At 38.5% G+C, this 25,729-nt stretch overlaps 1 protein-coding gene across 2 annotated transcripts; it reads left to right on the forward strand.

The window, feature by feature from the left end:
* Window positions 1-1,657: 1,657 nt before the first annotated feature.
* Prlr (prolactin receptor) lies at window positions 1,658-15,747 on the forward strand. Of its 2 annotated transcripts, XM_026390151.2 has the most exons (8): window positions 1,658-1,734; window positions 4,536-4,668; window positions 5,989-6,158; window positions 9,161-9,330; window positions 11,273-11,414; window positions 12,439-12,538; window positions 13,030-13,099; window positions 14,717-15,747. In XM_026390151.2, exons 1-8 carry the CDS (start codon window positions 1,665-1,667, stop codon window positions 15,734-15,736), a joined length of 1,875 nt encoding a protein of 624 aa, XP_026245936.1. In that variant the 5' UTR covers window positions 1,658-1,664; the 3' UTR covers window positions 15,737-15,747. The 2 variants fall into 2 exon arrangements, with proteins under 2 accessions (XP_026245936.1, XP_026245937.1); XM_026390152.2 differs by lacking the exons at window positions 4,536-4,668; window positions 5,989-6,158 and having other exon boundaries at window positions 1,665-1,734.
* The last annotated feature ends 9,982 nt before the right edge of the window (window positions 15,748-25,729 follow it).

Below are 25,729 nucleotides of genomic sequence, written 5' to 3' on the forward strand. Positions count from 1 at the left end.
GATTTATCAGTTGCTCTCAGATTTGCCCAATTGCTCTGTCCCCATGGGTAGATGCCTGTCAGCTTACTGAACCTCTCCATACTTCACTTTCTCATCTGTTAAAAGGGAATGGTAATGATCTGTACCTACTCATGGTGCCATTGTGAGAACAAAATAAAATTCAAATGATGAAAGTACTTTGCCCTGTGCCTGTCCTATCACAGATGCTCCAGAAGAGTCCCATAGACATTATTTAAAACCCTTTCAGGGGCTTTGCCCTCTTGATGTAGATGACCCCTAGGGATTAGATGGGGCCGATGGTGGAGAATGTACAACCCAGGAGGGCATCTGGAAGGAATCTGGACCTTCAAAGAACAAGATGCTGGCTACCTGACAGGACCCATTAGAGGACCAGGATCCATTATTAAAACAGCTGCCTCGGTGTAAGGGAGCTACCTGATAGTTCCTGCCCTTGTGCCCTACACCTTTGCTGTCACTGAGCTTTTATTTCTGAGTATGTCTTGCAGGAGGAAATGTCGGGTGGAGAAAGCCTTCAAAAAACTTCCCATTAAGTGACCGTCAGGAGGAGACTCACACTCTGGTCAGGAGGAATGGGCCAAGGTCTTTTGGAGGCTCATCAGACAACACAGCTTTGCCCCCAATGCTCTCCCCTTCATTTAAAAACTAAAACAAACAAACTAACTGACTAACTAAAAAGAAAAGAAATAAAATAAAATTTTAAAGAGAAATTAAAGCCATGTGTTTCTGAGAATTTACACTTGGTTCATCAAATCTATTGTTTTCTGAGTGTCATTTAAAGTCTAATAAAACTAATGAGCCTTCTTTTTTTAAATGTTTTTAAAATCCTTTTTCTTAGAAGGACATTGAGAGGCTTTGAAAGCTGTTCCAAGGGTAAAAATAATAATATTAATAATAAATTGCTCAAAACTCTCAACCCCTGCAGGTTCAAAATTTACTTAATACTCTGAGCTCAAGGGATTTGAATTATTACTGGAGTTTATTATATTTTATAATGGGACTTCACAAAAGGGAGAAAGAAATCATGTGGAGGTTCACTAGAGGTCATTGTAAAGTTTGCTTCACAACCATGCTCATAGCCAGGGCTTCCAGGACCCTCTCACTCTGAACCTTCAAAGAAAGTGCCCCCTACTTGGCAGGATCCGTGGGGCTAGATAAAGTCGGAAACTGAGAAACTGACTTTTCAGCCAGGATTATTTGGGGCTGGAGATTTAAAGCCAAATCCCTCCTAGAATGGTTCCCTTGTAGGGCCTACAATCTATGTCACATAAAATGCATGATATACTGTCAGATGACTGTGGAATGGAAAAAGAACATTTTTCCCCCCTTTGGGATGTGTGCAAAGGAGTGGACTACTGTGACTCCCCTTGAACTTTCTCTTATCATCTGATGACCTCTGGCGGTGGAATTTTTCCCAGCAAGTGCAAATCGAGGCTTCTGAGCCAAGCCACCCCATGTTACATTTTCCTACATTCCCTTCCTTCTGTTTTGTCATTCACATTAAGCAAGGAGCAAGAAACAGTTGTAAACACCCAGAATAAATTGGTGCATATGCCTGACCAGGCTGTCATTTCAAAAAAGTTGCCTGCTGCCTCTCTTTCAGGCAATCTTTGATACATTTCCCGTAAGAAGAAAAGGGAGCCAACATGAAGGATAATGTGGCATCCACAGTTGTTTTCATGCTGCTGCTTTTTCTCAACATCAGACTCCTGAATGGTGAGTAAGAGATTGTCCTGCTCTCTTTCATTGCTGGGGTTTTATCAAGAAGGTGAAGAGATCATCACAGCTTTCTTGCAATGCAGTTGTGAGAAATAAAAATGCTTATGTCATGTGCTGCTAATAAATTATTTGCAACCCTTTTTGCATTAAAATTAATGCAGAAAAATTAATGCAAACTTGTCATTAGGCTCTCTGCCTTCTATCCTCATTGAGGAGGGTAATGAAACACTTCTGAGGACCTGAGTTCTAGTCCAGATTCTGCCAGTTGCTGGCTGTGTGACCTTGAGCCAATTGCCCAATCTCTTTGGCTTTCCAAATTCTCAAAGTGAGGAAAGTGACATTTCCTCCACCACAGATGAAATAACAAATGTGAAAAATCTTGGAAAAACTATGAAGGGATGTAAAAGACTGCTATTGCATGGTGAGAAACAGATACAGCCAACTCTGTTATCTGCTGATTTGGGAAATAATATCCACAGCTAAATTAGGAGTGTGCCTGTACATACCCACAGCTAAATTAAGTGTGTCTGTGTACATTTCTGAGTGTCAACCCCTATACATTTCTGAGTGTGCATACTTATGAGTGTACCTATATGCATATTAACTTTTTATACTGCCTGATTGCAAATGCTCCTCTGTGAGTACCTGTGTTGGTATAAATCTGTGTGTGGGTTTATGCCTGTGTGTGTACCTATGAGAATGTATGTGTACTCTGTGTGTACATGTATGTGTAATAATATGTACTGTTGTAAGTGTGACCCTGTGTGTATTTCTCTGTGCATGTATGTGGGGTGTGTGTGTGTGTGTGTGTGTACTTGGGATGTGGGATCTATGTGAACATCTGCCTAACACCTACATGTGTGATACCTGTGTGATTGTCCCTATGCATCTGTGTAATAAGACAGTCCATTACATGTGACTATCTCTAAAGAGGATAAAGGCACACATTGTAATTTCACAATTTTACCTTCCTCTCTGAGTTTCCTAAAAATACTATTGGTGACCAGTACAATGTGAAAGAGAAGCTTTTGTGAAAGAGAGAGAAAAGGGAAAGCAGAGGTCAGAATCATTCATGAGGGAAATTCTAAGTCCCCCAATCAGGAACAGTAGCCCCGAGTGTCTTCAACTGTATTACTAAACCACAGACTTTGGGGTTTTTAAATAAACTTTTCTTCCTATGTCACATACTCCTCCTCACTCAGAACAAAAACAAACAAAAGGAACCTTGTGTGTTTGCCATGATTCCCAAATACATCATCCTGAAGAAATCTCCCCTAGAGGATGAGCAATGACAAATATTGGTAGAGCTACCCTAGGCTGACATGGACTGCTTTCACGGGGTCTATAAACTGGCATGGTGCTCAGCTCCCACTGGCATGATTAGCCTGGTATCCTGGGCCCGTCCTGTGCACCATGCTGTGCCATTCCATTCAATTCTCCTTTCTGGCCAGGTTACCCAGAGAACCCCTTCTTATGCATGTCCCCCTCACAGGGTCTCCTGCAGACCTGCTCTTCCTAGTCTGATGCTCAACTAGGAGTTCTGGCCTAGGATCATGCCTGAGGGATGGAGAGAAGTATGGAGGAAACAGTGAGAACTCTCTGAGCTGCTGAGGCCTAACTCAGAGCTCCTCTCTCAGCTCCTCATTTATTAAACTGAACACTGGGGCCTTAAACTTGACAGGAAGGAAGAGCAAATGGGAGTTACATAGATAGTTCAGTTGGCCTCCCTAGCCCAGCTGCACTGGGGCAAACTCCTAGGATAGCTCAGTTTCTCTTTGGAGCTAACAGCAGCCAAGCAAGAGAAATGAGAACCAGCTTGCCAAGAGCTTTGGGGATTAGGCAACTAAAAAAATCCCTCCTCCTTGACACTGTATTTTCCATATCACCTTAAGCAGACCTTCCAGCTTCCAGCCTGAGACTGAATGCAGCTCATGTAGCTCACAGCTCAGAGAAGACCTGCCCAGAGTCTTCCCATACTCCTTCCCCAAAATGGTCCATAGAATTGCAAGACAGCCCTTTGCCATCTCATCACAAAAAAAAACCCATAGAGGAAGAAAATATAAGCAGAAAGAAGGACTAAAAACCAAGACTCAGAGATGGTAACAGGGAGGATGGGGAGATCCACTAGGCCATTAGGCCAAGGCCAAGGAAAAGTGACAAGAAAGGGGAAGAAGAAGATAAGAGGAGAGAGGGAGGAACTGCTGAGGAACACTCAGATAAAGGGAGCATCAATGATAGATGACAAACTAAAGATGGAGACAGTTGGAGTTAGTGGTGTGAGGATGGCAGGAAGACAGAAACCCAGAAGCAGAGATGTGCCAGGGAGCAATGTATGGGCAAAGGATGCACAGGCTGCTTGTGCCAGAGAGGAAGTCACCTTATATTGTAGCGTTACATTAGCTCTTTAGACTCCATGGGAGGAAGGCCTCACACTCTCCAACCCAAACCCATCCTTCTTGCTCCCCAGGCTCACTCTTCACTGAAATGTTACAGTTGGCCACTGCCCCACGTGAACTGCTGGTATCTCCATCTCCAAACACAACACTCACACATTTACACAGGCACACACCACAACCACCACCAAGCTCTCTCTCCAAGAACACTTTCTGCCCTAGGATAGCACCCAAAGGGTGTTCCTGGGTGCTGGTGCTTTGCCACTTCTGAGCACTGAGCCTGTAGGTCTGCTCATCTGAGCCTCTCTCTGCTCTGGGTGCCTTCACTGTGCTGTCACCAGCAGAAGAGTTGAGTGGTTGAATGGATCTCAATATTAACTCCAATGGCTTGTGACTTATTTTTAGGAGAGTCACCTCCTGGAAAACCTACTATCTTTAAATGTCGTTCTCCTGAGAAGGAAACATTCACCTGCTGGTGGAGTCCTGGGACAGACGGAGGACTGCCTACCAATTATACACTGACTTACCACAAGGAAGGGTAAAATGTTATCTTCTCTCCTATCAAGCCCCACAAGACTGTTCACACATCCAGGCCAAAGTAGAGATGGTTCTGAGTCAGAATTTTCTGGGTGTATACCACAAAGGCTCAAACCACTGGAGAAAAGGAGTGTCTGTCCACCTTCTCTTGTTAAGGTCCTTTACAAGCTTTCTCAATCTGTGCAAGCTGATCCACCACATTGGCAACAAAATATTAGCAATGTTTCCATTTACCTGTCACAAGCTTATGTTGCAGCCCAAGTCTCCATAGAAGTATTTCCTTATAATAATCTTAGCCGACCATATGTAAACACTGTGCCATTTGTAATTTTTCCTAAGTAAACATGTTACTTTTGTAACACGATAGGATTATATAAATCAGCATCATATAATCCTTGACAAATGTAGCACATTAGGTTTTCAAATTTGTTTCACATCCAAGAAAATGAAGAAGAGTATAAGGAAAAGAAGGTGAGTGTTTTTCTTTACCAAATTGCTGATCCAGAACTGGAGATCTCCTGGAAGGCATGTTTGGACATAATGTTGCCATAAGGACTAAACAAAACATCCCTGGGTGAGAATTTTGTTAAACTCACAATGATATTCTCCTGGAGATCCTGGAGAATTGGATATATTACCAGTAAAGACAGCTGGTTCACTTTCCAGTAACTGCTCCTGGTTGTACACAAAGCTGTCCTTCCATCTGGGACCCAAAGGGGTGTCATGTAAGCAGATTTTATGAACTCAAACTGGCAACCAAAATCGAATAAACCTCCATCCCTCTGTGGTGTGACTGGATTTGTATCTCCTCATATGAGCAGCCTAATAAGCCACTTGGGGTTAAAATACCTCTTTTCAAAGTCACTTCACTCTGTTACTGATTTGGTTATCTAAAATTTTTATCCTCTTGAACTCTTTTTTTTTTCCCAAATGTAATTCAACATGTAAGTGCAATAAATGCTGCATTGTAGATGGCCACACTGTGTGTGTATGCAGGTGAAAGTCCCAGTTCCCTGAGGTGACATAATGTTGCTGCCTGGGTATGGCAGTGCCTTGGCCATACCCATATCCTTGCAGCTCAGGATTTATTATCAGACAATGCATATCTCAAAGTTCGCAAAAGCACTATACAGAGGGAAGGGTTTCCGAGAAGCAGAATAGCTGAGACCCTAAAACATCCTTTCCACCCCTTTCTCTCTCTGCCCAGCTGATATGCACTTAAAATGTCAAATCTCCAAAAGCCAGTGGTGTTGATCTACTAAGAAAACAACTAAGGTTGTTATCACTTTCTTATTTCCTCCTAATACGTTACTCATTGCAGAGAGACCATCACCCATGAATGTCCAGACTACAAAACCAGTGGCCCCAACTCCTGTTACTTTAGCAAAAAGCACACCTCTATATGGACAATATACATCATGACAGTAAATGCCACCAACAAGATGGGAAGCAGTACCTCGGATCCACGCTATGTGGATGTGACTTATATAGGTAAGGGGAAGGAGAGGGGTGAGGAATTTGTTACTCCACTATGTATTTACCAATAGTCAAATTCAATTGAGTCTTCTTTGCTTATGGGCCGATCCCTGACCAAAAAAAAAAAAAATATGAGAAAATTCACAATATCCTTGTCAACTGAGCATTTCAAATTACTTTCATTGATTCATTCATTCAGTAAGTTTGGCACTTGGGATCCTTATGTGCTTTCCTTTGAACTCAGGGGCACTCGACTACTGAGCCATGTCCCCAGCCCTATTTTGTATTTTATTTAGAGACAGAGTCTCACTGGGTTGCTTAGCTCCTCACTTTTGCTAAGGCTGGCTTTTGAACTCACAGTCAGCCTGCCTCAGCCTCCTGAGCCACTGGGATTACAGACGTGAGCCACCATGCTTGGCAACAATGCTTGTTTTATGTATGCTCTCCTTGTTAATGTTTCTCTCCTGCACTGACCACATAATCAGTGTCCCCTTCTACCTTGATAAGCTGGGATTTATTTCTTTTATTCTCTCCATGGAAGACAGAGCTATTCCCTGTAGAGCAGCAGTTAGAAGAGATTCATCTGATTCTGCATCCATAGAAATTGCTGCAATTGCTTTACTCCCACCCTGAATTCTCAAAATACATATATTTCTTAACAATCCAAGCTATTGTTTTACAAATAAAGAATTGGCTTGATGCTTTAGCATCAAGCTGAAAACCAAGATCACAAGTACAATATATGGAGAAGTCATTAGCAAAGTAGAAAAAAAAATCAACCTGGAAGATATTTCTTGATTTGCATGATCATCTTTAAGCTGCAGGGCAAGTGGGCATAACTTCAATGGCCCTTATGGTTCAGTGAGGAAGTGTGTAGGATAGCCCCCCAGGGCAAAGGACTATCTAGTCCAAATGGTGAAGGAATTTTGCTTTAAAGAATTCATTCTGGATATTTACTTTTGTACATGCATTTTTTTAATCACAGATATTGCTCAGTATGTGCTTAACTTAATGCTTCTTTTAATTAATTGATATTTCTTTAGTAAGTATATAGAATAATCTTTCTTAGGAGTTCATATGCATTAGGATTTATGGAAGCTTTTCTAAAGCTCATTTTTTAGATAAATGTAAGACACAATGCCAACTATACTATTTTTACACACACTCTCTTTCCCCACCTGGTGTAGAGACTGATTTCAGGAGGCAATAGATAAAAGGAGAAAATGTTACTGACCATCAGGAGTGAGACTAGAGTGAGACTAGGGTAAGACAAATTGCACCCTAGGCAGTTCACTTTTAGGGAGGTGTTCTCAGGACTCTGCAATTTCAGAAATTGAGAGTGATGCCTCCATCATTTTATTATTGTGGTAGAATATATGTAACAACAGTTACCATTTAAAGTGTGCCATTAGTTCATTGTCAATGTTATGCAACATTTATCTAGTCCTAGCTCTCAGCCTAGGGAAACAAGTGACTTACCATTGTTTCCCTAAAGTCACATCATCCTGAATGGAAATGTCATACCCACTACATGCTCATTCCCTATTTCTCCCTCTCCCAGTCTTTTGTGACCCTCATCTTCCTTCTGTCTCCATTTGCCCAGCCTGAATATTGCACATTTATGGGATCATACAATAGGTGACTACACCACATTTGATCCATTCATTGGTGGGTGGACATTTGCATTTTTCCACCTTTTGGCTATTATGAATAGTGCTTCTGTGAATATTCATGTACAAGTTTTTGCCTGCACATCTTTTCTTCAGTTCCTGGGGGCGTGTATCTAGGAATGAAATTGATGAGCAATATGGCATTTCTATATTTTGCTTTTTGAGGAACTTTCAGAGTATTTTCCATAGCAGTTTACATTTGTACCAGAAGGTTCCAACTTCTCTATATCCTTGCCAACATTTTTTTTTTAATTTTTTGAATTTTAGGCTTTCTGGTAGTTGTAAAATGGTATGTCACTATGGTTCTGACTTGTATTTCCCAGAAGACTAATGGAATTGAGCATTTTTTATGTGCCAAGATTTTTGCAACTTTTGCACCTCATTTGCCTCAACTACATCCCAAGCCCACTCTCCAGCCCCTGGCATCACACAGAGCTGCTCACATCCATGGCAGAGTAAAATGGTAGAAAAAGCTGATTCTAGACCACATAAATCAGGATTCAAATGTCACTTTTACTGTAATTTCCCCTCCTCTAAGCCTGTTTTCTCCTCTGTAGAATGGATACAGTAATAGCACGGTATGGAGTTAGTTGGAGACATTGAATGATACGATGCAGGGAGAGAGTTTTATGCAGCATCTGGCATGTAGCAAGCACCCAAAGACTGTTTGTTATCATTTTGCTGAAAACATTTGCAGAATGAAGGAATGGACCAACAAGTTGTTATGAGGTCACCAAAGAGATCATTGCCAAAAAGTCTAACCTTTAGGCACATTGTAATAACTAGTATCTGAAAGAATGAATTCCATTCACCATCAGGGCTAACATGTATTGGATGTGAAATGTAAATGAGGAAGCAAAGGTAGAATCTGTAAACTTGTTACCTAACTCATAAATATGAATAGATGGTTCACAAAACATGTGTGCCATCAAAGAGAATCTTGCTCCTAGCAGAGAGAAAATAAGTTTTCAGGTCCCCTCCCAATAATCTTTCATCCTAACTCCCATTTGCAAATTCCAGCTTAACTTGTATCACCTGGTCTCTGCCATCAAATAATTGAAAATAATTTGGGTATATATTTGACCTTGGTTGCTGGAAAGTGAAGAACACATCAAAAACAAAAATTCAGCTGCTTGCTATTCTGACCATACTAAACTCAAATTTGAGTACGGATAGGATTGGTCACATACTAAGAGGCAGACAGCATAACTCCTGTCTTCTAAGGGATAATAATGTGTTGGAGAAAGAAGGCTGGTAAGTTGAAAATGCAATCCATGATAGAAAACTGTAGTGGCAAATAAAAGTTGTGAACAATTAATGCAACTGGAATTTCTTTTCTATGTACAGTTGAACCAGACCCTCCGGAGAACCTGACATTGGAAGTAAAACAGCCAGAAGACAGAAAACCATATCTGTGGATAAAGTGGTTCCCACCCAGCCTGGTTGACGTAAGATCTGGTTGGCTCACGCTACAGTATGAAATTCGATTAAAACCTGAGAAAGCAGCTGAGTGGGAGGTGAGTCCAACAGAATATTTTTGAAGAATCCATGTTCGTTAGCAAGGATGAACCCCTCACGGCTATCAACAGATCATTTCTTCAACTAGTGGGCCACCATGTTGGCCTACCCAGGCAGATGTAGCCCACCCAGACGTGGGAAGGCCTCCTCTCCTCTCTTGGAATTGAATGGAGTCCATCTTCATGGCTCTCCCAGAAATAGTTTCTTGCACTTTACAGCCTTCTCCCCCAGGCTCCCCACCTGCCTTTCTAAGTATACCTTAGATCGAGACACCTATGAAAGTATGTAAATTACACTGGGGCAGGAGGTAGGGAGAATCTTACTGTAATTTATCCAGAGGCAGTGGCTGTATTTGTAAGGAAATACTTCCAAATACTTGAATGTAAAAAAGAAATAATGCAGTAAATTGCAGGCATTATGATATTCTACCCTTAAATCCATTAGTATATGGGTCTTTTTTACAAAGAACATTTCCAAATATATGCCAAATAATAGAATCACACATAGAAAAATTAAATTCCTGAATAACATGTAGTATCCAGTCCATCTTTTAATCCCTCCTCAGTGTTTCAGGAACTTCTTTAATGGTGGCTTGTCCAAACCAAAATCCACTTCAAGACCACACAGAGTACCTGATTGTTAAATCTCTTTAGTATTAATGCACTCAGGAGGCTGGGCCACTTGTCCCATAGAATATTTCATCTTCTTCATTTATCTGATTAATTCTCTGTAATGTCAGTTAATTTCTCTTCCCCCGAATTTTCTGGAGATTGGAGCAGATTCAGATTGCACAATTTGGGGCCAGCATACTTCAGGGGTGATATTACATGCTTCATAATGCATCATCAGCACCATCATCAGGAGACACAGCCATCTGGTTGACCAACCCGTTAATGATGCTTAAATTGATGCCTGTGTTGGGGAGATGAAAATCCGGTCCTTTATTTATAAACTCATGTTTCGTTTGATTTTACAAATATCACAATTTCACAGCAATTTTACAGTTGCTTCAACATACATGAAGACCTTGTTCTCTTCCAATTTATGATTTTAATACCAATTAATAATCCTTATATCAGTTACTTCTCTGGAGTTTAGAAACTATTTTCCAATTTTATTGTCCCTTATACATTTATAAAGTGGATTTATTAATGTTTATCATGTCTTCCATGCAGCAGAGTTGGAGGGGTATGACATATTTGTCATTGTGAAACAAAGTTACAAGTGGAGAGATAGAAAACCTTTGAAATTTTAATTCTTGCTCCACAGGAGTCTTATTAAGGAAGTTGGGGCCTAATCCCACATGATGGAGATTAGGGCCTACATTTTCTTCTATTAGACACGGGATCTCTGGTTGTATTCCTAAGTCCTTGATCCATTTTGAGTTGAGTTTTGTGCATGGTGAGAGATAGGGATTTAATTTCGTTTTGTTGCATATGGATTTCCAGTTTTCCCAGCACCATTTGTTGAAGAGGCTATCTTTTCTCCAGTGCATGTTTTGGCACCTTTGTCTAATATAAGATAGTTGTAGTTTTGTGGATTGGTTTCTGCATCCTCTATTCTGTACCATTGGTCTACCAGTCTGTTTTGGAGCCAGTACCACGTTGTTTTTGTTACTATTGCTCTGTAGTATAGTTTAAGGTCTGGTATAGCAATGCCACCTGTTTCATTCTTCCTGCTAAGGATTGCTTTAGCTATTCTGGGTCTCTTATTTTTCCAGATGAATTTCATGATTGCTTTTTTCATTTCTATGAGGTATGTCATTGGATTTTTTTAAAGGAGGGATGGATCTGAAAGGGTAGCATAGAATGGTGAAAACAGGGTATCCTGTAGGTATCATCATCTGGCCTAATGTTTCCAATGGTTTATTATTTAGTGGCAAAGTCCCTTTCCTCAAAACAAAAGTCAGAAGTGACTTCTGTTTTCCTTGTTCTTCCTTAGACCCATTTTGCAGGGCAACAGACTCAATTTAAGATTCTCAGCTTATATCCAGGACAGAAATACCTTGTCCAGGTTCGCTGCAAACCAGATCATGGATTCTGGAGTAAGTGGAGTCAAGAGAGCTCCATTCAGATACCCAGTGGTGAGTGCCTGGACTACCTTTGCTTATATTCCTAAGTATTTTTAAATGGTTAATTTGCATGTATTAACTACTAATAGAGAAACTGTTTGAGCCTTATCCAGAATAATAAATAGAGGTGGGTTTTTAATTTCTTTTCAAAGACATTGAGCAAGGTTGCATTTCTCCCTGAGTGACTGTCAGTGAGGACCAGTTTCCAGATAATGTACAGATGTGGACTTTAAATGTCTCAGAGGGTTAAATGGTCAATCATTATGCCCTTTCCATATGCCTCATCCCTAGCATTTAGAGGGTTCAGTCAGTACCATCATCTAGTTCTTCCTGAGTTTGTAGGCTATTATCCCATCTCAAAGTCACAAACCCATGTTTAATCTCTGATGAGGATTATATGTTGTTCTATTATCCATGGGCACAGAACATGAGAGGCCCTCAGATCTAACAAAGTGCCATTAAATATAGTGGCTTATATTCCACAAAGAGAAAGAGCCATTTTGCATTACTAGAGTACTTTACAGTTTCCAGTATCATTATCCCATTTGGTGCTCCCAACCCTCTCATGTATTTGGAGAGAATATAATTACCATTAGGAATTAAAAGTGAGAAAAATGAAATTCAGTGAAGTTAGGACATATTCTGACATGTTCTTGGGTAAATCACTCTTTGATTCTCAGTTTCCTCATCTATAAAACAAGGCAATGTGGGTAGAGAGCTTAATGTGATTGATGGTTTTTAGTAAGAACGTTTTTTAGTGTTAACTTTTATTATTATTACTGCAACTTACCATGGATTTCTTCTTTAAGAATCAAATAAAAGAATATGTGAATGGACTTGAAATTTTATATTATAAAATATGTGCAACATATTAAAATATTAGTAATTTTGGAAAATATAAGTTGGATTGCTCTTAAATCAAAAGAGATAAAACTAGAAGAAAATCATGTGTTCAAAAGTTTCACACATTAGTTTGGCTGCTTTGTTTTTAATGATACTATATGTGATCAAAGCTTTCTGGCTGTTTGTTTTTTAGACTTCACCATGAAAGACACAACGGTTTGGATCTTTGTGGCTGTTCTTTCTGCTGTCATCTGTTTGATTATGGTCTGGGCAGTGGCTTTGAAGGGCTATAGGTACTTCATTATCTCTAAGCCCTTCTCTCAATCATGGTTGTCAGGAATAACAGCAAAAAAAGATAATGTGAAAATAATGAAAACCTACGACAATCCAAGACCTAATTTTAACCATTAGTTGCAATGTGCTTGCCAATTAAAAAAAAAATCATTTTGTCAGTGCTTTCTTAAAAAAAAAAGTAGGAAAATGAACTCACTTGAAGCAGGTGTTCACAGCTGTGAAATAGTAAAAATCTGGAAAGAACAGCTAAAATTAAGAGAAGCAAATTGTCCAAATAATTCATGAGTTTCAAAATCAGTCTTTTAAATTAGAGAAAATTTTAAGAGAGGTCTCTGTAATTATTATCTTCACCGCTTATTATTAGTTTAATGTAGCCCCGATACTCTTTTTTATAGTTCCCATAGCAGCTATTTGAAGATAAAAATATTTTTTCAAAAATCACAAAGCAAAAAGATGAGTAATTTATTCAATCTCCCATATTATTTTATAGCATGATGACCTGCATCTTTCCACCAGTTCCTGGGCCAAAAATAAAAGGATTCGATACTCATCTGTTGGAGGTAAGTGCCAGAGGCAGAGAATGAAATGTGACTCACTACTTTGTAATAATTAACTTTACAAATGAACACACAATCCCATCAATCCAGCCAGGCCATCTCAGTCATCCTTCTCCTTATTGGCATGTGTTAACAGAGAGAGGTGTGAGGGATAAGAGTGCTCACTATCAGATATGGAAAGTCCAAGGGCAAGGAAAGAAAACATACAAATACATGTTGATGCTGTACACTGACCCAGGGCTGCTCAGAAGCACAGATATTATGATTTTGTACAAATAATTTGGAAAGAAGGTGAATGTTTTGATTAATACAAAACAGGAACCCACCTCCACCTCCATCATATGGGACAAGCTTCCCTTTGTTTGAGCAGTCACTTGAGACTAGGTTAGTAAAACAGTAGTGTTGTTTACCAAAGCGTGTTTAGACTGTTTTTAATGAAAAGAGAGATTAGAACTTTTTTTTTAATTTCTTTTTAAGTTGAAATAGATAATTTCAATTCAACAGAAACCTTAACAGTGACATATGTTAAATCTATTCCCTGTAGATGAAAGCAAATGTCACTTGATCTGGTTATATTATGATTGATAGTGCAAGAAATTGAAAAGTGAGTCACAGAATTTGGCTTGTCTGCATTTTCTTTGTTTGCAAATATCAGAGCAGTGACAAGAGCCCAGGAGTTTGGCGCTCCTAAACCAGTGTTCTTACCCCACCATTCAGTCTAGCATTGACCTTTACAGAGCCAGCATGAATGCCTTTGCTAACTAAAGTGACCACTGACTAGCTCACAAGTCAACTGACTAAATTAATCACTAACAACTCACTAAATTTACTGACTAGCTCACAATTCAACCTCCTGGCCACAGAGACAGCATAGCTACTTGAGGGTTAAGAATATTAATACCCTTCTTTCTATTATCTATCTCTACTCCTCCAAAGAACCCTCTCAGATAGGTCGTATTATTCCTATTATTAAAATGAAGAAGATGAAGTTACGGGAGCAGCTTGTCCAAAGTCATATATACCCTATATGTAATGAAGAGGTGGGGAAAGAGGAGAAGGAGGAAGGAGATGTGGGGGAAATGGAATAGAAGGAGCAGAAAACGTGGGATTGGAAAAAGGAGAAGGGAAAGAGAAACAGGAAAAGGAGGAGGCAGAGAATAGCAGGAGAAAGGAAAGAATCAACCTCTTATCACTCTAGAAAGTGGTGGAGCAGGTGAGGAGGCCAGCGATGACACCTTGGAGCCACTCCGCCCGTGAGTAGCAGAGCCAGCTTCTCGCCTCAGCATTGTGGTCTCAGATGTTCCACAAGCTTCTTTTATTGAGTGGTTTTGTGTTTAGTGTATGTGTGCATACTACTTTCCTATTAAACCCAGGATCATTGTTGTTTAGACTGAGTAAGTTAAAAATCACGAGTTGACTTAAAAATATTTGATGAGTAACACCCAGAAGGTGATTACAGATGGCCTGGCACACAGTGCCTGGAGTTTGGAAAATTCCGCACAGCTCTTACCACACTTGACCTGATCAAGGTGCTGAACAGATGCCATGTTGCCAACTGTGATGCCAACTGGGCATGTGATGAAGCTAATAGCTCTCTTTCCTTGTGTCTGTGTTTCGTAGAAGGGCAAGTCTGAAGAACTCCTGAGTGCCTTGGGATGCCAAGACTTTCCCCCCACTTCTGACTGTGAGGACTTGCTGGTGGAGTTTTTAGAAGTAGACGACAGTGAAGACCAGCAGCTAATGCCAGCACATTCGAAAGAACACCCAGGTCAAGGTGTGAAACCCTTACACCTAGATCCTGACAATGACTCTGGCCGGGGAAGCTGTGACAGCCCTTCCCTTTTGTCTGAAAAGTGTGAGGAACCCCGGGCCAACCCCCCAACTTTCCACACTCCTAAGGTCATTGAGCAGCCTGAGAATCCCCAAACAAATATTCCCTTCACCTGTGACCCCCACAGCATAAGTACGGAAGGCAAAATCCACTACTATCATGCTGGTGGATCCAAATCTTCCACCTGGCCTTTGCCACAGGCTGCCCAGCACAACCCCAAGTCTCCTTACCACAGCATCGATGATATGTGTAAGCTGGCTGTGGGCCCTGCGGGTGCACTGGCCACGTTGTTGGACAAAGCAGGCAAAGATGCTTTACGATCCTCTAAAACCATTGAGACTGGAGGGGAGGAAAAGGCAGACAAGCAGAAGGAGATGGAAAGGTTCCATCCCAAGACTGAGCCAGGCACAGCCTGGCTGCTGCCCCACGAAAAAGCCCACTTTATCTCTGCGAAACCCCTGGATTACGTGGAGATTCACAAGGTCAACAAAGATGGAGCTCTGTCATTGCTGCCAAAACAGAAAGAGAACAGTGACCAGACAGAGAAGCCCGGGGTTCTTGAAATCAGTAAGGAGTATGCCAAAGTTTCCAGGGTGATGGATAACAACATCTTGGTGTTAGTGCCAGACCCACGTGCTCAAAGCGTGGCTTTGTTTGAAGCATCGGCCAAGGAAGCTCCGCCATCATGTCAACAGAATCAAGCTGAGAAAGACCTGGCCTGCTTCACAGCAACACCAAGCAACTGCACACACCCCCAGGGGGGGCTGGATTACCTGGACCCTGCATGCTTCACGCACTCCTTTCACTGAGAGTTGACTAATGGAAGGATTGGGTAAAATGTGATTTTTCTTCAGGTAACACTACAGAGTTACAAAATGCGACCTGCGAGCTGATGCTCGAGAACGTGGGTAGAATGACACTACTTTGCTCTTTTTCATGCTCCATGTCTGACCACTTGCCTCTTTTTCCAACTGCTGATTTCCAGAACAAGTCGTTTTGTGTCCTGTGATTTGTAGATTCACTTTTTGCTATTAGTTATAAAAATTGTATTCAATGAAATAAAAGCACATAGCTTAGTATTCTTGAGGGATAGTACGATTTTGGTACATCCTCTGGAAAAGGCTTTCATGGTTCAGTAGGTGATAGAAGGAAATGACATGGTCAAAATGGTAGCATGGGAAGGTGACAGATAGGTGGGAAATGCCATGAAAACCACTTCTGAAAAACAGTTCTTTAATCTGGACACTCTTCTTTCATTTTATTAGGATTACCCAAATATGACCCATGGAAAGAACACATGCATTCCAGCATACCTGACGAGTTGTTTACACCTGTTCCTATACCTTGACACATTGCCAAGATGCAAGTAAAATGATGCCTCTGATTTTTTCTTAAGATACTTTGAATATGTTAAGCATAGATTTAACACCCCTAAATTTTACTTCATTCCAAAGCCTCTAAAGAATATAGTTTTGGAAAGTAAAATTTTATTATATAAGAGGCAAATGAATTTCACGTGGCAAATTCTTTTAGAATGTTTTCCTGCAGCAGGAAAAAAAAATTATTATATTCCCTAGTCTTTCCTTAGTGAAAAAAAAAATCCCAAAAGATGAACTCTAATCTAAAAGATAATCACAGCAGGATGCTAATAGAACTACTGCCTTACTGTACATACGAATTCTACTTTAATACAAACCCATAAGTTTAGCAATGTATTTTTGAAGACTATTTTTCTATTGCTGAGGTAAAATAAAAGACTATTTTCTATTTTCCCAGTATAGCTGTTTATGTATTAAGTGGGTACAGTATTTTCTGCTACAAGGCTATAATTGAGCATTTACAGTACATAAAAGTGTATGCAGTCCCTGTTTGTGAAGTAAAATGTCATACCAACCCAAAGCCCACTGAGAAATATGAAGTGGATGACAAAATCCAGTTTCCATTACAATGGAGCATAGTTTCTCTGATTCTTTTTCTCTCCAAGATACTTTAAGCAACAACGAACAACAACAACTTGGGTTCGAAGAATTCTCCACAGATCAGAAATTATTTCTCCTGTGAGTTTAGGGCAACTCTGGGGCTTCTGCCCATCTATGGTTGAATCTTCATAAAGCTACCATGAAAAGGGACAGTGGTGAATTTAACATGCTGTTTCAGAGACAGAGGCTTAGTCTTGTTTTGTTTTTCTGAGCAATCTTGGGCAGCAAAAGAATTTTAAGCAAAACCAGGAGTTAGTATCTCTTCTAAATAGAACCATTTGCAAAATCTTGGTAGAGATGGAGACAGCACTTACATGGGCAGTGTGCAAATACGCTCTAGAAAGCCTGGCATTTGAAGAGTAATAGGAACAGCTCCAGAGGTCAGGTATGGTAATGAGAATCTGTAGATCAGTTAGTTAGTTAGTTAGTTTGTTTGTTAGTTTGTTTGTTTGTTTGTTGTTTGTTTTTGACCCCCTGAGAGTGGTCAAAAGCTGGGATCACCATTTTAAGAGGAACATCTATGAATCATTGACTTTACAAACAGCTTCCCTCTATTTTTCATTTCACCTGAGGGCAAATCCACTTTCCAGCCACTCACTAATGACATAAAAGACTTGAGCTCACCCTGGTGAGTCAAGTATTCCACCCCAACAAGTCCATATTGATAAGAACTGGATCCAGCTTCCCGGATGATTAAAAGTGAACACACTGCCAGTGCTCTATCTTCCCAGTTCATAGACAACTCTTATGATTTGAGGAAGCCTTTGGGAGAGTTGTCCAAGCTCATTAATCCTCTAGATCCTCAATATTCAGTGTCTGAGAATCAACTGTGTCAGTATCAACTGGACACTGTATGAAAATTCTGTTTGCAAAATCTTGGACCCCAGCCCAGCCCTACAGAAATGGAATCTGCATTTAACTAAGATCCCCAGATGATTCATATGCTCATGGAAGTTTAAGAAACATTGCCCTAGATTAATATTTCCACTAAAGGTTATTTTAGTGCATGGAAACAATCCTCTCATGGAACGTATAGGTCAAGTTACATTTAACTCTCAATGAACAGTACTATATATAAGAATAAGGCAAAAAAAAAGAAACCTCTTAGTGGTTTAAGATGCACATAATGGAGAATCTGAGAATGACCTGCAAAAGTACATAAAGTTTCCATTAGGGCCAGAGAATACAGTCCACTTAAAAGATGTTGATCATAGACAATGACCTTCAAGACAATTTTAACTATACTTTTCCCAAGTAGACCATTCTTCTCCAACATATGTATATATAGGTTTTTATTTATAAAATTATGACCATAGCAAAGACAAAAACTTGTTTGTGTGTGTGTAATTGTGTAGAACTTATAGTTTGAAAATTTTAAAACAATCTTCTTTTGACATATAATTTTATGTATATAAAAAAAGGTTATAGCCGGCTAACGACAACCCAAATCCCAAAGACACAAATTAGCACTCATTAGTCAAAACTATGATTCTGTAATCATTTAGCACTCCTTCAATTGTTTTCATGATATAACATATTTTCTTTGATGGAAACAGCTGATTGAATGGAAGAACACATACTCTGGGTTCTACTCCTGTTTTGCCTTGGAGAGATATAGACCTTCTTAAGGTCTCATTTTTTTTTCTGAAGATGTTAGACCAAATAATTTCTAAAGGCTTTAAAAAAACTGTGATTCCTTGATTCCATGACTCACTGAATATTTTCCTACAAAGATCATTCAAACAAATGCCTTGTATCTTAATATGGCATCAAATAATTGCTTTTCATTATATGAATACCAGGTAATCTTCAGTGATCTGCTCATCATACTTTATTTTTCAAGTCATCAGCCCCAAATGATCTTAATGTATTGCAAATTCATTTTCTAAGTTATATAAATACAGAATCATATTCTAAAATTATGTGCAAATATGCATAGAGAGAATAGGCATAAGATAGAAAAGAGACACTATTCTGCAGAAAAATTATCTTTTAGTGAATCAAGCCGTGCTCATTTCTGGCTGAGTCCAGCAACCCCAAATCTCTTTTCTTTTATCTATTGATTCTTTTTTCCACTTATGATAGCTTGTAAACAATCATTGCCCAACTGACTTAAGGTCATACTTTGATAAACAAGTACTTAAATATTCAAGTTACAAAGCTTATAAAACTAGATACAACCAATGGTTGATTTATGGACACTTACGACCAAAGTAACAAAATGTTCTATTTAAGTTTTAATTTAATGTATATAAGACACCCTAACATGAGCACAAGTTATTATCAGCTGCCATTGACATTTAGCAGACTCAACATTTTCCTAAGTGCCTAAGACCATCTCTGGTAATCAGTTATGAACTGAAGACTCACTCTAACTGGTTTGGTCTGAGGAATCAATCTCCAGCTGCTTGTGTAAGATCAAAGCATTTTGACTCCTTGCCCTGTGGTGACTGAAATGAATAAACAGGCAAACCTTGAGTTAATGAGTGACCTGAGGCTGAGTTCCAGGGAGCAGTTTGTCTCTGGAAGAAATCTGGCTTTTTTGAGCTGCCCTCTGCTGCCCATAATTTGCATTTGCAGAAAGACTTGGGCCTGCCTTGCCAACTTCCCTATCTCCTTAGAGAATAAAGAAACAGATTTTTATGTTTTATAAAAGTGCCTTTCTTTATTTTCTAAAAAAAAAAAAAACAAAAAAAAACAAGAGTTGTCACTTTACAGGAAATTTGTCAGAAAGTAAAACTGACCTTAAGTAGATTTTGTTTTTATGCAAATGTTGCATTAAAAAAATGAAGAAATGGAAAGAGAAGTCAGAAAGAATGACAAAATGGCCTAAGAATTAACCAGCAAAATGTTCAGTAGATTTTTGTGTATGGTTCCAATGAACCATCATAGAACAGATGTTAATAGTGTGACTTACTTTGCCTGACAAGAAATTGAGTCTGGCTATGATGTGGGGAGAAACCTGCCACCCACTGGCTATGATGTGGGGATAAACCCGCCACCCACTCAAGACAATCCATTTTAAAGCATATTGTTGTGCTACTAAATGTCACCGAATTGCATGCCAGAGCCTCAAAAGAACAATGTGTGCACTTTGAAACTTGGCACACAGATGGAAAAACACTAATGACTCTGAGTTATCACCCCCAGTGTTGTTAAAAATAGATAAGCCATTGATGAAAGCCTTGTGTGTACTTCAGTGAATAAATGTCCTTTCCTGTCTTTTTTGCTCAAGCACAATATTGTCATTGCTGGGATAGTGACTTGGCGTTCCATGTCCAGGTCTAGCTCCTATCACTGCCACTGAATAAAGTATATGGACCTTTAAATTCTGGCCACCAATTTTCTCACTGGGTTGGCCAAAAATATTTCTAGGATTTCTTCTAGCTCTGCCTTTGATTCTCATAATCTAAGTAAAATCCAAGAGTTCATGTCCAAGGTCCAGGTACCCCACAGGAACACATTGCTGACCTGCCCTTGACCTGCCCAGTGAACTCTGAAGACAGTGTGTCTATAAAAATGCTTAAGACACAAAGTCAGCTCCATTCCTTCAACCCAGATGAATTTACTCCTCCCCCCTCCTCTTCCTTCCTGGTGTTATGTACTTCTAGGCTTTTTATTCCTTCTCCCCAGGGCCTGTTATTTCTCCCAAGTGTTAATCATGCCTAGTAGCAAGAAACAAAATTATTTTTTAAAAAATGAACTTTAACCCTGCAAAGAACTAGTCAAATGTTAAATCAGGCACAGATATCCAAGCCCAAGTTGAGGATCACAAGCACACCCCACTGAGAGATTTGCATGCTTAAAGATTTAAGCCCATATTCACTCTTTAGTTAATTTGGTGGCCATCTATAAGTTCAAGCTATCTTTATTACTAGGCACCAGAGGTCTTAAGGAGAAACTTAAAAACACAGAATTATTTCTTCAGAACTTATGATCCAATAAAAAATGAGATTTGTATGATTGACAGATTTGTCATCTGCAAATCAAACAGGATTTCTCTGCCTAGACTTTTGCTTTTTAGGAAGGTGATTTTTGGTCTGGGATCCCCATGGTATCTATTTCAATTAAAGGGAAAAGATAGATAAATAGAAAATAGGGTGTTTCCAAAGGTTTGGGCATTTGAGAATTCCACAAAATGCCAAGAATCGCCACTAAACCTAAATTTTAGTGAAAATAGTAAAACTATAATGTATTCAGTAGTCTGATATTATGGCTCTGAGATGTATATAATTCATGATACAATAGGCTGGCAGCTCTTTTATCCACATCAATTTATTTGGTTTACACTCTGATTTCAATTAACAAAGCATTGAAAAATGTAAATTGGAAAGGCATATCCTGTTGATATGGTGTAATCAATGAACAGAGGGACTCTCAGATTATCAAGGCATATTAATTAATTAACATTTTACCTGCTGCTGTTTAAAAAAAAACTCTAAAAACTTTGGCAACTGAAGGAGTAATATCAAACATAAACTTAAATAGTTGTGGTCAAATTATGCTCACCTGGATAAATTTCTGAGCTTTTCTGTGCACATTTTGCATTCTGGTGGGAGGGGATCTTTTTATCATGCTATCTAAAATTGAAAAACTATATGGCAAGAATACCTCTGAAAAATGATTTGTTTTATAAATTCTTGGGAAAAATGAATTTTGAAATTAATTTTAGAAATAACTACCTCCCCTTCATGTCCTAATAACCTTCCTTCAAAGCTGCTTGTAGTTTAGAAATGAAACATCTCATGCTTTGACTGTTTTTGGTGGCATATTGGATGTATTTGTCATAAGTCATTTCTGACTTTAAAGTAATCATTGTATTATTTTATACTATATTGCCGTATGTGGTTCACAAACAGTATATGCCACACTGAAATATATAATCCTTGTGTTATAAAACTCATTATGTAATAGAAATGAAAATTATTTAATGACTTAGAATCTATCCATGTGTAATTTCAAAATGATTATGTTTATGACTGTAAAATAAGACTAAAAAATGTAATCACATATTTCTGTTGAAACTGTGAATGTACTAATTTTTCCTTAATCTTTGAAGTAGTATCATATGCCACTGTACAGCTGCTCTGGGGTGTTCTGTGTTTAAAGTACAATCCAAGAACTATTTAAACATCAACTTCAACCCCTCGGCTTTGCTTCATGTGACCACTGAGTCTTGAGTGTTATCTGCATAATGAGGCTTACTTTTGTGCTTCATAATTCATTTTGAACAATGTACGAGTCTCATGTGGAAACCAAAGCGATCTAGACCCAACCCATTGCAAGATCGTGTCTTCTGCAAAGCCATACTGAAGTGAAGCCTTCACCATAATGGAAGGTTCCATATTTTCAAAGCTACCACTACCTCTGCTTGTCTTCTCTCCCTAGAAAATGCCAAGTAAAATCTTTCAACATTAAGTGGCAAATTAGAAGTGATTGTTAAACACATTGATGACGTTGTTTGCTTCTTGACATGAGAATGCAACTTCTAATTCACCACTTTGCAGGCTTATGCTAGGTTTTCTGAATAACCCTTTTTACATTTTTATATTTTATAAAAACTGGCTGATGAGTCAACTTCAGAAAGAATACATAGTCATCAGATTTTAAAAAAAAATAACAGAGTGTAGAGCTTTTTCCTAACTATTAAGTCACCTTAAGGTGGTTTCCCAAAGCCATGATAATATATGTCATTATTGAAAATACCCAGTTCAGTGCCTGGCTTAACAAATGTTTATTTCCTTTGCCTGCCTTTCATGTATATTTTTTTAATGGAGAAGAGCAGAATTATGTATACAGCTGAAGCAATTTTCTTAAAGACTTTTTGCTGCTAAAAGATCCATAATCAGGAAATTTACAAAATAATTCCCCTAAAACTCCTAGAAATAAATTTTTTCTTTACTTAATGTTATCTATCAAATATATTATGATATGGGGAAAGTCAGTCATTTATCAGAAATAATCTTGTTTTGATTTTAAAAACTTGTTTTCTTTATGCCATCATTGTAATGTCTATTTTTTTCCTGTTTAACCTTTAAGAATTATAGATTATACACATCTGATTTGTTATCTTGCACTTTTCATTCTATAAATCTTTGGTTATTGCATACCATGCTTCCCGTTTTCCATGGATTTATTCCTTTATCTCCTTCCATTTTCTGGGGACTACACGGACGGTTAAATCTTTGTCAATAGTATGGGAAATTATGCTAACTGCTATTCTCACACCTTCATTTTTACTGCATGCCAAAAACAATGCTTGCCAAACAAAATCTTAGACATCCTAGTACATTGTGGTCATTATATTTCTATTCATGTCTTTATAAAAATACCCAGCCTAGTGTCCGGCTCAATAAATATGTATTTCCCTTTTTCCCTTGCCTATCCTTCTTTATTTTTTTTAAACTTGAAATGGGAATGTGCAGAATAACATATGTTGGGCTAAAGCAAATATCTGAAAAACTTTTTGTTGCCGACAGATGTATAATCAGGAAATTGTTTCTTTAATGGGACCAAAATAAATTTCTTCATATACCTTCATCCTGCCATAAATTACCAGACAAGATTCCCTTCCTTTACCTCATCCCTGTCATATGAGAAGCTGCAAAAAATAAAGTGACATGGCACTGGTCACAGTGGGAATGAGTAAGACAATATCACTTAAATATTGTTAAATAAAGACCAAATCATTAAGAAAAAAGTAACCCTTTGAAGACTATAATTCATTGATATTACCAATATATTTTTGGCAAAATCCATCAGATGAAGTGTGAATGGATAACCTCTTACTTTGAAAAAGATCTAGATCTAAAAAATCAACTAGAGTTCATGCTTCTGTTGAATTATGAGACAACATGGAGGTTTGCTTTACAAACTCTCCTCTGCCATGTCCTAATTCACTAATGCCATGTCTTATTGAAGAATTATAAACTTCTTCCCTACATGAATACTGGGATCTAAAACTTGGCTTTAGGCAAAGAAACTTTGACTCTCTTGTTCTCTTGGAACCATTTGCCTTTAATTCTTGGGCCCATTTGTATTTTGAAGCTACAAAATGTGCACTGTCAGCCATCAGACACAGGCTTTCTACAATTAGTGATGAGCTAAGGAATGTAGTAGGGAGCTAGTTTTCCAAAGTTAACTGCATGTGCTTTCCTCAATGAAAATGGAAATTCTGTACTGCCACATCTTGCCAGAATCCCATATGAAATTTTCACCCACTTAGACCTCTTACATCTTACTGACCAAGTTTCACACATACCAAGTCTCCCCCATTTTTTAGAACCGGGAGATGCAATTTTCATCTTGGGGTGATGGAGCAAGATGGGAGTGAAGAGGAGTGAAAGAAAGTGTCATTGAAAAGCCCCCAAAGGGACCTCCCTGGACATGGGAAGAAAAAGTCCTGATGATTTTGAAAATCCCCCCAAAGCCTGCAGAGGAAATCAAACCCATTATTAATGCTGTAAAATGTATTCTGCTTTGGAAATCTTGACACCTAAAGTTAAAATTCTTTTATCAATAACCTCCTCCACCTACACTGTCCATCAACTCCTGCTTCCCATACAAATGTTAAGCATTTTTCTCTTGTTGTGATCAGGTTCACATTAAAATGTGTGCTTATAAACTGACTTGAAGCACAGATATTTTTATGAATGCTATAAAATATTTTTTAAAGAAAAAGCTAGAGGACGTCAGTCAAATAAAACACCACATGGATGTGTGTTGGCGAACACTGGCATAAGAAAACAGAGCTCAGGAATTTTTATTACTGTATTTATAAATGTATTTGAAAGAATTTGTAAATGCCACTGGTACATTTTTAAGGTGACACATTTGCTCCTTATAAAACATTAAAAATTACAAGGTGAGCTTAAATGACATTTGCCAGTAGTTTTACTTTACAAGATGAATATTGATATTGTTGCTGAACTATGTAACTTTATGATGCATTTTTCAATCCTTTTTCAGAGCAAATGCTTTTGCAATGGTAACAATGCCTACTTTAAGTTGACTTAATAAATTATTTCTTGAGCAATGGCTTTTGGAGGGTCTTTTATGTATGAAATTTGGATTATATGAAAAATAGAATTTGAGACATGTTTTTTCTTTGATTCAGCAAAACTTCTTGGGACACATTTTTTTAAAAGAAAGGGGGAAATGACATTCTAAACCTCTCTGGTAATAAAACACGCAGACACATGCTAAAACATTTATCTTAGGACACTCATCCTTGGCATTTTGTTGTTTTTGTTTGTTTGTTCTTCTGGGCACAAATTTCTTTGCTCATATTTCAACACCTTCTCTGATTTTCTATTCCTACTAATTCTAAGTCAAAACCAAACCTTGCTTCCAACTTAGCTAACTTCTACATCTTCTCTCTGTACTGCCCTCATGTCTCCCTGGTCTTTATTCATTTGCCAGACCTGAGCTTTGAAAGTGCACACAGGCTTGGAAACACCCAGAAATTCCTTGGATCTTCTCCTGGGAGTAACCGAGGACAATCAAAAGGAAAGTTTCCAAAACCAAGTTACAATCAACTTCCCTAAATAAAGCTGTAGCCTCAAATCTCAGTGCCAAAGACTGACTTTTTTGGTTGTTGTTCACTTCTTTTTACCTAGAATTACTCTGCATCTTCACTTCAAACTCCAACTGTGATTTAATCCTCTTTTATGATCTTTCATCTGTTGCCTAGACTATTTCATAAGCACTTGAAAATTACACTAAAAACATAGCAAAGATCTATTTATGAACATCAAGTTTCATAAATATTAATATTTTCCTTATCTGTTCCATATCTTTTTTTTTTTAACTTAGGAAAGGATT

Source organism: Urocitellus parryii, chromosome 1 (assembly GCF_045843805.1).
Source record: "Urocitellus parryii isolate mUroPar1 chromosome 1, mUroPar1.hap1, whole genome shotgun sequence".
In the NCBI taxonomy this organism is placed as follows: domain Eukaryota; kingdom Metazoa; phylum Chordata; class Mammalia; order Rodentia; family Sciuridae; genus Urocitellus; species Urocitellus parryii.